The sequence below is a fragment of the Sturnira hondurensis genome, unplaced genomic scaffold (genome assembly GCF_014824575.4).
Source record: "Sturnira hondurensis isolate 20B ecotype Veracruz unplaced genomic scaffold, ASM1482457v3 Scaffold0005791, whole genome shotgun sequence".
NCBI classification, from domain to species: Eukaryota; Metazoa; Chordata; class Mammalia; order Chiroptera; family Phyllostomidae; genus Sturnira; species Sturnira hondurensis.
The window spans coordinates 714434-731812 of record NW_028078422.1 but is presented as its reverse complement, the minus strand read 5'-3'; the positions used below and the strand labels follow the sequence as shown (position 1 = coordinate 731812).

General features: G+C 50.2%; 2 protein-coding genes across 6 annotated transcripts in view; one reads left to right on the top strand and one right to left on the bottom strand.

Moving 5' to 3' along the window:
* Positions 1–4720: 4720 nt before the first annotated feature.
* GMFG (glia maturation factor gamma) lies at positions 4721–10463 on the bottom strand. Of its 4 annotated transcripts, none has more exons than XM_037047522.1 (7): positions 10361–10463; positions 9840–9936; positions 9672–9721; positions 8824–8873; positions 5663–5745; positions 5127–5200; positions 4721–4908 (listed from the first exon to the last, which is right to left on the bottom strand). In XM_037047522.1, the coding sequence occupies exons 1-7, from the start codon at positions 10361–10363 to the stop codon at positions 4837–4839; spliced, it is 429 nt and encodes a 142-aa protein (XP_036903417.1). In that variant the 5' UTR covers positions 10364–10463; the 3' UTR covers positions 4721–4836. The 4 variants fall into 4 exon arrangements, with proteins under 4 accessions (XP_036903417.1, XP_036903418.1, XP_036903420.1 ...); XM_037047523.1 differs by having other exon boundaries at positions 10337–10431; XM_037047525.1 differs by lacking the exon at positions 10361–10463 and adding an exon at positions 10056–10079.
* Positions 10464–15487: 5024 nt separating this feature from the next.
* Positions 15488–17379, top strand: part of SAMD4B (sterile alpha motif domain containing 4B) — a 42452-nt gene continuing 40560 nt past the window's right edge. The window contains exon 1 of one of the 2 annotated variants that reach the window (XM_037047517.1): positions 15488–15588. The gene's annotated coding sequence lies outside the window, so the exon portion shown is untranslated. The remainder of the gene's footprint in view (positions 15589–17379) is intronic. The other variant, XM_037047516.1, reaches the window with a different exon arrangement.

Here is a 17379-nt window from a genome sequence, read left to right as displayed (position 1 = left end):
ACATGTTCTACAGCTACTCCAGGACCACAGACCGTGTCCTACTCTCCTTGGTGACCTCAGACTCTGCCCCACAGCCCCTCAAGGACCCCAGACCATATATCCCAGCATCCAAGGGGATTCAACCACCCCTTTCAGGGACACTAAATCATACCCCACCACTCAGGTGGACTGCCCAGACCACACCCATCCCCCAGGGACCCCAGACCATATGTGAAAACCCAGATCGTGCCTCACTCCCTTTGGGGACCCAGCCCATGTCCTATAGCTACCTAGGGCCACAAACCATATCCTGCTCCTTGGGAACCCCTAGCCATGCCCTTCTCCCTCTCAGACCTCAAACTATTCCCTAACTCCCAGTAGGGATTCCAGACTATGTCCAAGTTCTAGGGGGCCCAAATACGTCTCTTGTCCCCATAGGAAACCCTAAATTTCCCTCATGATCCCCATTAGACCCAGGCTGTTCTCTCCTCCAAGGCACTCCTTGGTTTCCAGAATCCCTGATGTGCCCCAGATTCCTTCCCATCCTCCCCACCAGTCTGACCCTCCTCGGGGACCCTGCCTCCTCCCAGTTCCTATTCTCTCTCTTGAGCTCTGCAGAGCCTTCCCCTTCCCTGTGACTTCAGTGAGCCCAGGATTCATTGCTCCTCCCTTGTCCAGACCCGTTATCCCAACTCCTACTCAATGAGCCCTGGGCCGTCCCCCAAGTCCCACTGAGGATCTCAAGCCATTCTTCACCTCTTTCTGAGACAACCACTGTGCCCCTAAACCCAGAAAGCCTTCACCTCAAAATCTGTTTTATTGCCGTCCCCTAGATCCCTGGAGGCCCAAGCCCTTAACCATTTTGGATCCCACTGTATCCAGGTCCTCCCCCAAACCCCTTCTCTAAATTCTTCCTTTCCGTGTCAGCACAGGAAGCCTGCCCTGCTCTGCAAATCAAGGGCACCTCTGCAGAGCCTTCCTCTTGTGAACTTTGGGCCCCCTCACAGCCATTAGCTACCCCCTGCCTACTCACAATCCCCCCACACACACGTACCAGTCTTGTCTCCAGGTCCCACCCCCCACCCTGGTTCCTGGTGCTACCGGCCAGGGCACGGAGGTCCGGGGCTGGGAAAACAGAAGTGGGAGACTTATAACAACAGCAAAGCTCTCCAGCACCGCTCATGCCAGGAATGCTTCTAAGGCTCCATTCACTCTTCACAGCAGCCAGATGAGGTGTCATCACTATCTCCATTTTACAGAAGAGGAAAATTGAGCCTTAGAGATGTTTAGTCGCGTGCCTAAAGCCACACACACACACACACACACACACACACACAGAGTAAGTAGCAGGACAAGGTGGAAGTGAAGGAGAAAGAGGGTGAGGGCCGGCCTGGGATGGAAAAGGAGGGTGAGAAGAAAGAAGTAAGAGAAACAGAGACACACAGAGATGAGAAACGGAGAGGCTGCGCCCGGTCAGGGGCAACCTCACTCACAGCATTTCTGGCCTCGTGAGCTCCTGTCCTCAGGCCTGACCCCTCTTGTCTTTGGCCTCGGGGATGGCTTTTCTATTCCTTCGACACACCAGCTCATTCCAGTCCTTGGGTAGTTGCAGTTATTCCCCTTTCATGGCTGATTCCTTCTTTTCATAAAAGTCTTCATTCAAATGTAATCTCTTCAGAGAAGCCTTCCTTTCCCACCTCCAGTCCGCACGCCCGCCCCTACTGATGGTACTGAGGTCTGCAAATTACTTTGAAATACACACAAAATAAGATGGGTTGATGGACGGATAGATGGGTATGCGATAAAGCAAATGCAGTGAAACGTTAATGGTGGAATCCAGGTGGTGGGTATATGGGTATTCACTGTAAAATTATTTTGACTTTGCTGCATGTTGGAAATGTTTCAAAATAATGTTGGGAGAGAAAAAAAGCAGGAGGACTCTTCTAGAGATTAAAGAGGCAACCAAAAATAGCCCCAGCAGGTCCCACCACTCCTGGCACATCACCTCATTTGATTTCTCTTGTAGCACTTACCATTCTCGATAATGACCTTGTTTGTTTACCTACTTATTGTTCACTTATTTATTTATTGCTTACTGTCCAGTCGTTGAAATGTAAGCCTTCTGATGGAAGTGGTGTGGGCACCAATTTTCTCCAGTGTTTAAAAGGCCATTTGACCCCGGTGGGTGCTCAGTAAACGAGTGTTCTTGAATGCCTCTTGGGGAAAGGACCTGGGGGCCAGTCTACTACGGGCTCACTGTAGAGACCGCACTGAGGAACGCGCATGCTCGCAGAGCCTGAGGTCATTAGAAGGGGAGGGCTATAAGCCAGCAGCTGGGCTGTGCCCCGTAAGGTCAGGGGGTGTGAGTTGACCTGGAAAAGAGGGCAACCAGTGGAAGTAGATAGTGTGATTATTTCCCAAGGGTCCTAATTTCTGCCCTCGACCTATCTCATTCTTTCACAATTTAACAGTTGCCCCTCAACCCCATCTCTAAGACTCCAACCAAAAGCAAAAACCCCAGCCTTATCTGACCTAAGCAAAGCCTCTCGGTTCTAGGTCCCACCCTGAAGCCTAAGCCCCACACCATAGACACCATCTTAAAATGTATAATATTCAGACTTTTAAAAAAGATTTTATTTATAGACAGAGGGAAGGGAGGGAGAGAGTCAGAGAAACATCAATGTGTGGTTGCCTCTAGTGCACCCCCTACTGGGGACCAACTCAGGCACATGACCTCACTTGGAATCAAACCGACGACCTTTGGTTGGAAAACCGGCACTCAATCCACTAAACCACACCAGCCAGGACTGGACTGTATTCAGACTTCTTTAGCTAGCTGTACCCCTGCCCCTTCTCAGCAAAAGCCCCACCCTTCTATTTTAGGCTCCACCCCCTAAGCAGCCAGTTTTCCCGCCCAGACACTGGGCCCTCCTGTCAGAGCTCCACTCTCACTCAGCTCTGCCTAAAATGCAGTCTCCACCTTTGCGACCTAAGCCCTGCTTATATTCTAGGTTAGCTCCGAGAAGTGCTCAGGAAAGCCTAGCACCAGGACTCAAAAATTAGGGAGCCTGGGTCTGTGGGACCCTAGAGGGGAGAGGTTGGTGAAAAGAGGGGAGGCAGTCCCTGGTTTGTACCGCCCCTGGAAGGAGTGGCCCCAAACCCAAAGCCACACCCCAACGTGCTGACTTTTTATTGGATAGTGTATTCTGTTCTGGCTTCTCTGATTGGTCTCTCCATAATACTTCTTGTCAAACCTACTCTGCATTGAGCTGCTCCCTCAGAGTCACTCTCTGATTGGTCCTTGCTTTCCAAACTTCCTGCTCCTGATTGGGCAACTCCGTGCACACGCCTCTTTCTGATTGGATTGCTTGCAATCATAAGCCTGGATGCCGACAAAAGTTCAACAACTGGGGAGGAGGTAGAACTAGGTGGGAGAGGAGGAAGAGGAGACGGTTCCCTTAATCCCCTGCCTAAGAGAGGGACTGGCCACTGGCCACAGAATAGCCTTAGGTAAAAGTTCTAACGCTACAGAATCCTAGCTGTGGGACTTAAGGCAACCATGTTTAGTTCCTGTTTCTTCGCCCGTAGCGGATAATGTACCTTCTTCATGGGGTAGTGTAAGGATTAAATGAGTTAATACCTGTAAAATACTTTTAGAAGTGCCTGGCACCTAGGAAGCCCTCAGTCAGAGGGTTAGCTATTATTAATTTTATCATGTAAGCGCACAACCTTGAACAAGTCTTTTTTGCCTCTCTGACCTCTGCAGGCCAGAAATTGCTTGACCTCTTAATTGAATGACCTTTCCTGTCCCCAGCAGAGTGAGGTGGTTCTGGCTGGGAGGGCTAGGGAAGGACTGGAGCTAGTGAGGGGCAGCCCAGGCCTGAGGTCAGTACCACTGTTACCATGGCAACAGCCACCTCTCCAAAGGGAACCTGGAAAGGGGGGGGGGGGGGGTGGAGCTCCTAGATTCCTGAATCTGGGGGTTGAGAGAGGAGCTGAGACCCGGAGACACAACAAAAGAGTGATTTATCTCTGTGAAGACCTGTATGTATCAGAATTTTCAGAGCTCAGAACACTGTTGATGCTCAATCAATGTCCCTCAGAGATGAGAAACAAAGAGCCTGAGGGAATCAAATGCCCAGAGATGCCAGAAGAAAGAAGACTCTCCGGACAGGGACAGGTAGGATGCCCCTTTCCTCCTCCCTCGACTTCATACCCCTCAGGGGCCCACTAAGGATCGTGGATCCTCCTTGTCTTCCCCAGCCCTCGGACCTCAGGTCTACACAACCACCCAAACCACCCACCCCGGCAACTCCTGAGCCCCTGAAGCAATTAAGTTTGATATTTCAACAACTTTTCGGCCTTTAAATTCTTTTTGCTTCGGGTCCGAGAAAAGTAGCAATTGGTGCAAGGTACTGCCTGCTAGTCCCTAGAGCTGGGATGGGAAGGGAAGAGGGGAAACAGGCATTCTGCCTCCTTGACTCGCAGGAACCTAGGGATCCTTGTTCCTCTTTGGAGTGGCCCCTCCATGAGTTCAAATATTTCTCCAATTCCTCCAGGAGACCGGGACTCCCCCATACCCTCCAGGAAACCCCACAGGCTTCTTTTCAGAGAAGTACCCTCCTGGAATTCAGTGGGTATCCACTTGGTCTGCCTGCCCTCTGCTGGCCGAAGGCTGGTACTGCAGGGACTGTCAATAGCGCCCAAAATGAGAAACAGAAACCGAGCCACACAACAGGTCTCTAGTTCTTGTATTTTAATTTCTTTAGGGTCTTGAATGTTCAGATCCTAGGAGTCAGAGTCCCCAGTTACTTTGGGGACTCAGACACCAGGAACTCATCTTCCCCAGCCCAGAGATCAACGGAAAAAGGACAACTTCTCTTGGAGCCAGGCCTCGGTGAGGTCATCAGTGGTGCGGATTTCAAACACCTGGGCAGGGAGTGTTCTCATTATAATCCACTCAGGAACTGAGATAGCAAGGACTCCAGCCCCTTCCTCCCTCATACCAGGAGTCCAGGCCCCCAGACCCCTCCTCCCTCAGGCCCAGGAATCCAGCCCCTGAACCTCCTCTGCCCTCAGACCCAGAAGCCTAGACTCCAAGACCCCTCCTCCCTAACACTGTGGGAACCTCAGCCCCAGGCCCAGACCTTTGTGAGCTCTGCCGTTTGTACCAGTCTGTTTTTACTGCCTGCATACATCATCTGTTGTTCGGGCTTGCAGCCTGCATGAAAAAGAAGAGAAGGGAGCGTAACTGGGGGACCCTGGGGTGTTCTCTAAGGCTCCAGTGATGTTCTGCAGGCCCTGGAGTCTTCTAAGGGTCCTAGGAGCTGTTCTAAGGAGTCTCAGTTTCCAGTTTTGTCTAGGGGCTTGAGATTATTCTAAGGGGCCCTTGAGATGGTTTATGATGGGCCAGGCAGGAGTTTCTGGGTATGAGGAAAAGATGGGTTTACTTACACGTCTCAGGACCCAGAAGGATGGGTAGGTTCTTGAGGAATCTAAGCCCCCAACTTCCGTCCCACTGCCCTCCCCGTATTCAGACACCACATACTCCACTCACTCACGTTCTTACCAAGTCACACACACGCTTTCACACATACTGCACTCGCAAACACACTCTTACACACACACACCCCCACACAGAATCTAAGACCGTGTTCTCAGGATGGGTAGAGCTGTGTCTCACCCACAGGGCTGGAGAAGATGAAACACAAGGGGTAGGACACTCGGCCGTCTGCATGCACATACTTGTAGCTGTAAACCACGAACCTACACCAGTGAAAGGAATTCAGACTCAGGACTTCAGCCTGGAGCCCAGGCCAATGCCCATTCCCTGAGTCTACAACCTTGAAATCTGCCTGAGTCTAACAACCTAGGGTTAACAACTGAGACTGAAGGTACTGACCTCAAAAACAGTAACTGATTAAAAATGACAGCCCTGGCTGGTGTAGCTCAGCGGATTGAGTGCGGGCCTGAGAACCATACCAGTCAGGGCACATGCCTGGGTTGCAGGCCAGTTCCCAGCAGGGGACTCACGAGAGGCAACTATACATTGATATTTCTCTCCTTCCCTTCCCCTCTAAAGATAAATAAATAAAATATTTTTTAAAAAAAGAAGAGACAAAAAACAATGATACTAAGTGCTAGATAGAACTACCATATTATCCAGCAATTCCACTATATATATATAAAATTCTGACATTAAAAAAATTGGAATCTCGAGGGCCTTATACCAAATGAAATAAGTCAGAGAAAGACAAATACCATATGATCTCACTTAAATATGGAATTTTGAAAAAACAAAACAGAAACAAACAAACAGCCAAGCTCATAGATACAGGGAACAGGTTCGTGGTGGGCAAAATAGGTGAACGGGGTCAAAAGGTACAAAAATCCTGTTCTAAAATAAATAAGTCATGGAGATCTAATGTACAGCATGCTGGCTATAATTAACAATACTGCATTGCCGGGCCTGCGAACCACACGATCGCGGTTCGATTACCAGTCAGGGCACATGCCTGGGTTGCAGGCCAGTTCCCAGTTCCCGGTTCCTGGCAGCGGATGCATGAGAGGCAACCATACATTGATATTTCTCTCCCTCTCTCCTTCCCTTCCCCTCTAAAGATAAATAAATAAAATCTTTAAAAAAAAAACAGTACTGCATTGCATATGTGAAGGTGGCTAAGAAAATAGACCTTAAAAGTCCTCCCAAGAAAAAAAAATGTGTGGTGACAGATATTAACAAGCCTTATTGTGCTGATCGTTTGGCAATGTATACAAATATCAAATCATTATGCTGTGCACCTGAAACAGTAATGACATATACAGTAATGTTATATGTCAAGTATGCCTCAATAAAAACATTTTAAAAAGAAAAAATGGCGTCCAAAAATAGTCGGTGCTGATTTGACACACAACAACCTTATGACGTGGGTGCTCTCACTATCCCCATACTACAGATGGGGAACCTGAGGCCCAGAGAGGCGAAGTCACTTGCCCCCAAGGCTCATGGGTAGATTTGAACCCCGGAAATTTGGTGCTAGACTGTAAGTACTCAGCCACTATGCAGTTTCTGGGGAAACTGAGGCCCAGAGAGGCGAAGTCACTTGCCCCCAAGGCTCATGGGTAGATTTGAACCCCGGAAATTTGGTGCTAGACTGTAAGTACTCAGCCACTATGCGCTCTAGAACCCTGGGCTGAGACCAGGCTCCACTACGCAACTTGCCAAGCTCAGTGCAACATGGAAATTTGGGGCCTCTTGTTCAAAAGGCAGAAGAGATGCTTTCCCCTTTCTTCCGCCTGTCTTGGCTCTGCTGTCTTGGACATGGGGACTTTTGAAGGGGGAGTGCACATGCTTACAAGCACACCCTGGAACTGGTCATTCTGGGGGTTTCTGACCCTGACCTTCCATGAATCTGCACTCAAGCGCCCTGCCTGGGACAGAGGGCAGCAGCCATCACTGGGCAATACAGGGAACCGGTCCAGGGCCAGAGGTGGGTGGGCATGTGAGCCAAGGGAGGGTCCAAGCCCCGCACATGCTCTGTTGTCCCAGAAGAATCCACACACAACATTAATTCAAAAATAAAACTGTAAAGAATCTCCAGGCAGCAGGCAGCTGCAGAGCATTATCTCCCACGTTCGAGGTTCCCTTCTGCGTGGGGGGCCCTGCGGACGGAGCTGGTTCCGGACGGGACGGAGACTCAGAATCCTCAGCACCCAAAATTCATCCCTGGCAAGATGGAAAATCTAAACAGACCAGTTACCATAAAAGTATCAAAGAGGTCCTCTAGCCCTGACCAGTGTGACTCAGTTGGTGGGGTGTCGTCCCACAAAGTGAAATGTGGCTGGTTCGATTCCGGGTCAGGGCACAGACCTGTTGTGGGTTTGGTCCCGGTCAGGGTGCATAAGAGAGACAACTGATGGATGTTTCTTTCTCACATGAATGTTTCTCTCCCTCTCTTTCTCCCTCCCTTCCTCTCTCTAAAAATAAATAAAATCTTTTTAAAATATTTTATTTATTTATCTTTAGAGGGGAAAGGAAGGAGAGAGGGAGAGAAATATCAACGTATGGTTGCCTCTCATGCGTACCCAGCTGGGAACTGGCCTGCAACCCAGGCATGTGCCCTGCCTGGGAATCGAACCGCAATCGTGTGGTTCTCAGGCCCACGCTCAATCCACTGAGCTACGCCAGCCAGGGCAAAAATCTTTTTTTTTTAAGTTTAAAAAAAAAGAGCTCCTCCACACCCAAAAAGCACCAGGCTCATGCAGCTTCACAGGGGACGCTCCCAAATCGTTAAGTCACCTCATTTCTTTTTTGCCCAAAGTATTGCCCAGCATTAAAAAAAGAGGGATTTCTTTCTTTCTTTCTTTCTTTTTTTCATGAAGCAAGTGCAATGTTAAGGCCAAAACCTGAAAAAGTTTGTATTTTAAAAAAGCAAGCTCTAGCCCTAGCTGGTGTGGCTCAGTGGCTTGATTGTCTGCCTGCGAACCAAAGGGCTGCCAGTTCTATTCCCAGTCAGGGCACATGCCTGGGTTGTGGGCCGGGTCCACCGTTGAGGGCGTACAGGAGACAACCACACATTGATGTTTCTCTGCCTCTCTTCCTCCCTCCCTTCCCCTCTCTAAAAATAAGTAAAATCTCTTTTTTAAAAAAGCATGCTCTAATGTCACATATGATTATCAGTGTAAAATTCTGCAATAAGATATGAGTCTATTGTACAAAAAGTCCTAGGGTAAGAACTCTTGGCAAACCCAGAGATCCCAAGCAGACCCTCAGTCTCCACCTCCATCATCACCCCTCTCCCGGTGGCCAGAGCCTCCCGTTCCTTGTTCCTTCCCCCAGGGTACCTTGGCTGTCTCTCTGGCAACTCCATTTTCAGTTCCTCTGGAGAAATGTTCTGGGGGGTAGGGGGAACCAGAAGAAAAGAAAATACTGCCATTAAGCATGCATTTACTATGTACCAAGACACTGGTCTAAGTAACACACATGGGTTAACTCATGGCGCTCTCCCACCGGCCTGTGGGCTAAGTCCTGTTATTATCCCTGCTTTACAGGTGAGCAAGCTGAGGCCCAAAGGTATTAAGACACTTGCCTAAGATGCACAGTAGCTCTGAGCAGAGGAGTTCAAACTTGAATCTGGGTTTAAATCATAACCGCTTCATTATACCCTCTTTCAGAAGACCTGAGGGAGGGACCCTAGCGCCTGGCCAATCCCCCTCCCCCGTCAAACAGCCTCAGTCTCCATATCCACTACCCGCAAATCCTTATCACAACACTGTGAAGTAAGCCTCATTATCATCCAAATATTACTGATACAGGGAGTCCAAACGAGGGTGAGGTCTACCCTTTTATAAAGGATTTCCACTAGCTCTTTGTTAATTTATCTGGAAATTCTTTCATTTAAGTGCCAATAAAGTATTATTACCAGCATTATCATTTTATTGAGTATATGCTAAGTGCCAAGCCTTCTTCTAAACCCATTACAAACATTAAATCATTGAATCTACAAACCCTATGAGGTTAGTACCCTTCACGTTGCCATACGGGCAACGTCTCTTGCCTAGGGTCCCAGCTGAGCTGGGACTTGACCTCCAGTTCTGTCTGACTCCCAATGCCAGGTTCTTAATATCAGTTCCAGACCCTTGGGCCTCCCACTCCCACCCTGTGCTTCTTGGAGGCCCCATCCACCCCTCACCTGAAATTCTTCCTCCAGCACCACCATCTGCCGGTCCTTGTCCACCTTCACTGGGGAGGGAGGGCACACAGGGGTCAGGACACCCCTTCCAACTCAGTGACTCTAGCCAGCCCTCCCCATTGGTCCCCACCGCCCTCCTGTCCTTCCACAGGGGAAAATGACACTCACTTATTATGGCTGCATTGTCTGTCTCTTTCCGAAAGCGAAATTGCCTCAGCTTTTCCTTTAGCTCTGGGTCCACCTCGCACACCACCAGGGAGTCAGACTACAGCAGAACCCAAAAAGAGGTGAGCTGGCCTGGCCTCAGCCCCCGCCCCCGCCCCCTGCCCAAGCCTCAGTTTCTCCATCTACTAATGAGAAATGCCTTGATAGCCCATACAAGACCTTTGTGCACAGGAGGAAAAGGCATCCTTTCCCCAAGCAGATGCTGCCCCTCACGAGAGCACACACACGGGTTGCAGAGCAGAGGCCAGGCTCCAGCCCTCCCGAGGGCACCCTTGGACAACAGCCGAGGAGCCCCAGGGATGCTTGCCTGGGACTAAACCCGGAACTACAGTCTTGCTTCCCCCAGCCTGGTCCTTTGCCACAGTGGGGGACTTCCCAGCCTCTGACCTCCAACCCACAGCCTGACCTTCACTCAGGCACCCTACCAGCCCCAGACCCACCCATACGACCCCTGACCCTCAGACCATGACTTTTCTGTCCACAGGCTTCTTCTTTCTCAGTTCCGCTGTCTTTTAGGGGTGGGGACCAGGGCTGGGGGAAGGAGGGCGGGGTGTAGGGTAGGGGAAAGGTTTTATCCAACACCACATCCTGTTTATGCCCATTCTAGGACAACTGTTGCAGAGGACTCCTCCCCCTCCTTCCTTCCCCTTATCTACAGGACCTCCCAGCCTTTGCAGTCACCTAGACTGGGGTTTGACTGCTGCCTTGCTGTGTGACCCCAGCTAAGTAACTTTACACCTCTGATTCAGGATTACTGTGAAGATAAAATAACTTCACATGTCTCCAGGCATGGTGGACATGTTCAATACACAGTAGGTATCTCCCCTCCCCCAGGAAGCCTTCCTGGATTTCCCCCCAACTAGAATATTAAAACTCTAGAGCCAAAAAGGGGAGTTGCTGGTCAAACTACCACCTATTGTGTTGATGGAGAAATGGAGAAGAGAGAGAGGAGACAGACACCACAGCAGCGGGATAATGGTGATTTTTTTTTCCTTGAAGTTGTTTGGCCTCATAGGCTTTATAATGGGACCTACAACAACGGTGTTCGTCTTGTCAAACCAGTACCCCCTTTTTATGAAGAGCATTTTGTATTACTTCCTGTCTCATCCTGAGATGAAATTCCTAAATAATGTACCCTACTTATACACATAAATTTTTTGAAAAATCAATATAATGTTCTAAGTGCCATATAAAGGAGAAATGAAAAAGAAGTAGTTTATAGGAAAGCCCCATGTATTTCAGTGAGAAAATACAAGCAAACAAGAGCATTGTTGCAGATTCCAGGCTCATAACAGCTTCTTCCCTCCGTGGTGGACAACAAGCCTTTGTTGACCCCTCTTCTCCGCACTGGATCCCACCATGACCTAGTCAAGGGCGTCGCTGCAGCTGTTCCCCCTCTCCCTACGTCAGCCACATTCCTATCTCCACTGGATCTTTTCCTCATATAGGCAGTGTTATTTCTTCCACCTTAAAAACTAAAAACCGCCCTGTCTGGTGTAGCTCAGTGAATTGAGCGCAGGCCTGTGAACCACAGGATCGCGGTTCAATTCCCAGTCAGGTCACATGCCTGGGTTGCAGGCCAGTTCCCCGCAGGGAACTCACGAGAGGCAACCATACATTGATATTTCTCTCCTTCCCTTCCCCTCTAAAGATAAGTAAATACAATTTAAAAAAAAAACTAAAAACCCTATCTCCTGCGCAGCCACTGCCCATTCATTTCCTTCCCTTTTCAGCAAAGCTTCTCAAAAACATCGTTTACACTGCCTACCTCCAATTTGCCCTCCCAATTTCCTTCTCCTCTGCCCAGCAGACTCTCACTCCCGTCCCTCCCCACCAACAGGGCCACCAGTGTGACCTGTATGGTGCTAGGCCTGATGGCCAATTCTAATTCTCCACCTGACACCATCCATTGCTCCCTGCACTCTGAAACATTTTTCACTTTGCTTTCGGGACACCACCCTCACCAGGTTTTCCTCTGACTCCTCTAGCTGCTCCTCATTTTGACAGTGGGGTCCCAGGTCTCAGTCCTTGGTCCTCTCCTCTTTTCCATCTACCTTCCTCTATTTCTGATCCCATCAGTCTCTTGCCATTCATAAGAGCTACCTTGTTTGTCCACTGGGCATCTCCCTGAACGCTAGACTCACATCCAGTGGCCAACGCGACATCTCCACCTGAATGCCCTGGAGCCATCCTTCACCCTGCTCTTTCCTTTGACAACATACATCAGCTCAGACTTTGTAAAGGGAACCAGAACCTGCCCACTTCTCCCCCACTATAGCCCACACCCTAGTCCTGACACCTTCATGTCCTTCCTGAACACTTCAAGGAGAGAGAAGTCCCCTCCTTTCTCTCTCTCTCCTCCACACTGTTTCCTTGCTCCCCTCTCCCCACACTCTATTCTTCATGGGAGTACCAGAGAGACCCTAGTAAAACCCAAGTCAGTTGACATATCTCCTCTCAAAACCCTCCCACGGCTAATCCTATTATTGGGGTAAAAGCAAACGTCCTTACAGTGGTCTTTAGAATTAAATTATACAGCCCTGGCTGGTGTGCTCAGTGGATTGAGTGCCAGCTCACAAACCAAGGGGTCACTGGTTTGATTCCCAGTCAGGGCACATGTCTGGGGTGTGGGCCAGGTCCCCACTGGGGGTGCATGAGAGGCAACCACACATTAGTGTTTCCCTTTCTTCCTCCCTTCCCCTCTAAAAATAACCTTTTAAAAAATTATCTGCCTTTACCACTCCTCCACTACCTCTTGGACCCTGTCTTTCACCTCTTTGCTCACTTCAGTTGCATTAGCCTTTGTGTTTCTGTGAATGATCCTGCCCCTGGGCCTTTGCACTTGCCATTCCCTCTTTCAGGAACCCTCTTTCCCTCATGGTTCACCCCTTCATTCCTTCAGATTTCTGTTCAAATCCCACCTGGTGAAAGCTCTTTTGCTAAAATAGTACTGACCCCATTTCTCCATCCCCTCAGCTTGTTTCATTTTTCTCCACAGTACTTATCACCATGTTAGATCATGTTTATTGTTTGTGCCCCTCCCCAGGAATGTGGGCTTCATGAAGACAGATAAGCTTTGTCTGCATTCTTCATTGATGAAATTCCAGTAACTTGAGCAGTGCATGCACATACAAGGAGGGGGACACCCCAAAACACAGAATTTATTAAAAATTTTGTATTCTTACATGTTTAAACTTCAGTCACGCTCCAAGTACTCTCCATTTGATGTAATACACCTATTGAGATGGTTTTTTCTACTGCTCAAAAGTTTTTGAACTTGTCGATTTTGATGCCTTTTAGTACTTCTGCCATTTTTGTTTCACCCCTTCCACTTCGGCAAAACGTTTCCCTGTGAGGACTTTTTTCATCCAGGGAAACAAAAAACGTCACTTGGGGTGAGACTGGGTGAATAGGGAGGGTGGGGCAAGGAGGTCATGCTGTTTCTCGTCAAAAACTCATTTCTCGTAAAAACTCAGTGCATTGAGCGTGGGCCTGCAAACCAGAAGATCGCGGTTCGATTCCCAGTCAGGGCACATGCCTGGGTTGCAGGCCAGGTCCTGGCAGGGGCCAGTTCCCAGCAGGGGATGCATGAGAAGCAACCATACATTGATGTTTCTCTTCCTCTCTTCTTCCCTTCCCCTCTAAAGACAAATAAATGAAAATAAAAATAAAAATAAAAATAAAAATAAAACCTCAGTGCAGTGTTGGCAGGTGCGCTTATAAATCACCATCATGAAATGAGAAAATGCGTTGAAGAGCCTTCAAAAAAAAAAGCTCCCAGAGGCCAAACACTGCCTCTCACAACAATACAGTTGGTACACTGGTGCATATGGGTTCCTAGAACACTCACCTAGCAGGGGAAGCCTGTTCTACAAAGGGCCTGCGCACTAGAAAATTCCAGCAGGTTTTTGGGTCTCCCTTGTATTAGGTACATAAGAAAAACTGTTAAATGAGTAAATAAAGCAGCATCCATGGAGCACAATCACTCTATATGATGTGAAAGTTTTTGCCTCAATGTAGGGGCTAGTAGACGGAGTTTGTGCCATCCCCCACCCTGGCTTGAAATGGCCTTTCCACACAGCATCCATGATGCCACACTTTCCTCGTTTCCCTCCTCTCTGCTGCTCCTTCTCAAGAAATCGTTGTCCATTTCTTTGCTCAAATCTTCCATGTTCCCTTTTTTCTCAGTGTCCCTGTCTCCATTCATATCCCTCATACCCTCCCCAGGCTAGGTCACTAATTCCCACAGCTTCAATTACCATCTTTGATGATCCTCAGATCTTGGTTTCCAGCCCAATTTCTCTCTTAAGCTCCGGACACAGGGGCTGCGCAGACTCCTGGACCCTGCTGCTGGGTGGCCCACACTGGGCTCAGAATCTTCAAAACCTGTATCTTTCCTGGGTCTCCTTCTCAGAAATACCCCCCAATCTCCCTATCTCCCAGCCAGAGGGCCTTACATTAGATATCCCCCTCTTGCCGTCTGCAGCCAGCCAGCCCCAGAAAGGGCCAGCTAGTTCAGCATCCTGGGCTTTTCTCCCACCCGTACTTCCTCCCCTTCCCACGGTTCCACTCTGGTGCAAACGCCCCTTTCCCATCTTTGATGATTCCTTTTACTCACGGCCCCCCTTTCTCTTCCCTCTAATACATAAGCCAGAGACATCTTCCAAACCCCCAACTCACCGTGACTCTTCCCAGCTCGAAGCCTTTCCACGGCTCCGTAAGTGCCCAAGAGACAAGTCCAAACTCCCTCAAGTGGCCAAACATCTGGCTGCAGCTCATGTCCCACCACTCTGTCTTGAACTCTACACCTCCACTGCATTTACTGAGTTCTTCTAACAAGCCACGTCTCAGTCATCTGAGGGCCTTCTGAGCGAATACCCCGATTCTAAGTTCACCCCGAGCCAGGGAAGTTCGTGAATGAACCAACAGATAACAACAGCAGGAGCAAAAAATCCCATTTATTGATGGTTTCCTTTGTGCCCAGCGCTTTCCATGCATCGTCTCTTTCAATCCTATTCCATTTGAGAGAGTAAGCTACAGGCTCAGATGGGGGTGTGCTGAGAAAGCAGAGACTCCAAAAGCCTGAGCGCCAACCTGGACAGTCTAGTGCACCGACGGGCCAGGGCTTTAGGCGGGGCTCATCAAGAGGTGGGCAGCTGGCTTTGAACGCCAGAATGAAGAATTGTGACTTAGCGCGAGGCCGTTGAGCTATGTGCGCACGAGACTGCCCCCTGCGGGCCAGGAGGCCCAATGCTGGACTCCGCCGGGCCCGTTGCCCGTAGCAACGTTGCGCGCGCCCCGCCCCTTTCCCTCCTGACCGACAGCCCCGGGATCGACCAATCCCACGGAGCAAGGGGCGGACCTCCTGGCCCTTATCCAGCCCCCGTCGCTCTCCTCGCCTCCTGGACCCGGCCTTCCTCTGCGCTCACTGCCCGCCCTTCCCGCTGCCCTCGCCGCCCGTTGGTGGTGTGCGATTCGTCACTGCGGTGTCTGCTAATGCTGGCGCGCGGCAGCTCCGCCGGGGCGGGGCCAGGGGCGGTGACGCACGGCGCGGTGACGCAGCGCGACGGCGGCAGTGGCGGCGGCGGTGGTCGGTGAGGGAGGAGGGAGGGGAGCTCGCGGGCTGGAGAGGGGGCGACGGCTGTGGCGGTGGCCTGAGGAGGCCCGAGCGGAGGCGGCGGCGGCCGAGGCGGTGAGTCGCGGGCAGAGTTGGGCGGTTCCGGGGCAGCGGCGGGTCTGGGCGCTCGGGGCTCACCTAAGGGCGCCCCAGGCCGCGCGGGCGGCCCCGCCCCCTCAGGGACCCCGAGCCACGGGCGGCGGCGGGCTCGGAGCGCGGGCCTGAAGGGTCCCGACCCTTGAGAGGAGCCCCTATTCCGGTCCTCCGGATAGCTTTCACAGTCCACTTCAGAAGCGTCCTTTCCAGATCCCCCTCACACCCTCGGGATCGACCCCGCCGTCTACCTCAGACACCTCCTTGGAGGGCGGTCCCCGGCGACCTCAGAGACCCCCTGAAGGCCCCAGGCCATCCCTCCTCCAACAGACCCAGGTCTTCTCAGGAGCCCACCCCTTCCATTCCCACAGGCTTATCCAGAGATTGTCCCATGTCTTGGAAATTCACCTCAGAGAACCGTGCCCAAAATCCCCATCTTCCTTCTCTTTACAGAAATATTCCCCTGTCCACTTCTCGGGTATTCCAGCAATATGTGTCAGGTGTCTTCTCCCTCTGAAACCCTGAAAACCTCCTTCACGGTTTTCCTCAAATCCCTTCCAGACCCGGACATTCCCGAAATCTTCCCCAGGGGTTGATTTTGAGACTGGGCACAGCCCCCCAGTCTCCCACAGACTTCCCTCTCACTTTCACCCATATACCAAAAATCACCCTGGAGATTTTTCCACTCAGAGCCCCACATCTCAAAACCTCTGACCCCAAATCCTTCAGAAAGCCTCTGATGTGCCCTGAAACCTTCCTTAGAGACTCCATGAAATGTATGGTGGACTAACTACTCTTCCACATTCTAAAAGCTCCTTCCAAAACTCCCAAATCTTTCCTAGTAACCCACACCTAATGTCCCAAGAATTGCTTCTGAATTGAAAAGATTTATGGTTTTTCTCTATAACTTCCCCCACCCCTTCTAAACCTACTTTTAACTGAATTTTCTAACATCCTCCTCACGACCACTGTAAACCCTGAGACCCTTTTCAGGACCTCTCTGAGGTGCAGTTTTTCAAAATCTCACGTCTTCTCAGAGACCCCAGCAATCTCCTTGAGCTCTCCTAAGGTGTGCCCTTGAAATCCCTCCCAGAGGCCCTTCAAACCACCACCACCATACTCACACACACACACACACACACACACATACACACACACTCTGCGGAGCCCCTTGAGAGACCTCTTGCCTTACTGAGAGACTTTTCCTCCCTGGGCTCTCCCTCACAGGTTCACTCAAATCCTCTAGAACCCTCTGTAGAAAACCCCCACTGCCAATCTTCCCTCAAAAGAACTCTGAGCTCCTGCTCTTAGAAAGTCCCAGAATTCTTTCTGAAAAGCCCTCTACCCTGACATTCCCACATTCCCCTCAGAAGACCAACCTTCCCCGTATATCCTTTTGAGGATTTTCCTCAGAGGTTTCTCCTCATCTGAGCTCTCTAAGGAGTTGTTTCTAAAAAAGACCTCTGTCATCCTGCCCTAGTGCATCTAAGATCTCTCTCAGTAGACCATACCTCCCAGAGACCCTTCAGAGAATTTTCTCCAATATTGCCCTGCATTAACAACCCAGCCCCCAGCACTTAATGAGATTTCCTCAGAACTCTCCCTCAGATTCCTCCTCTTACATCCCCAAAAAAACTTTATTGAAAGGGGACATGGGGCCTCTTTTTAATTTTTTTTATTTATTTATTTTTAGAGAGAGGGGAAGGGAGGGAGAGAGGGGAAAAAACATCAGTTGGTTGCTGTCAAATGCCCCCAACTGGGGACCTGGCCCAC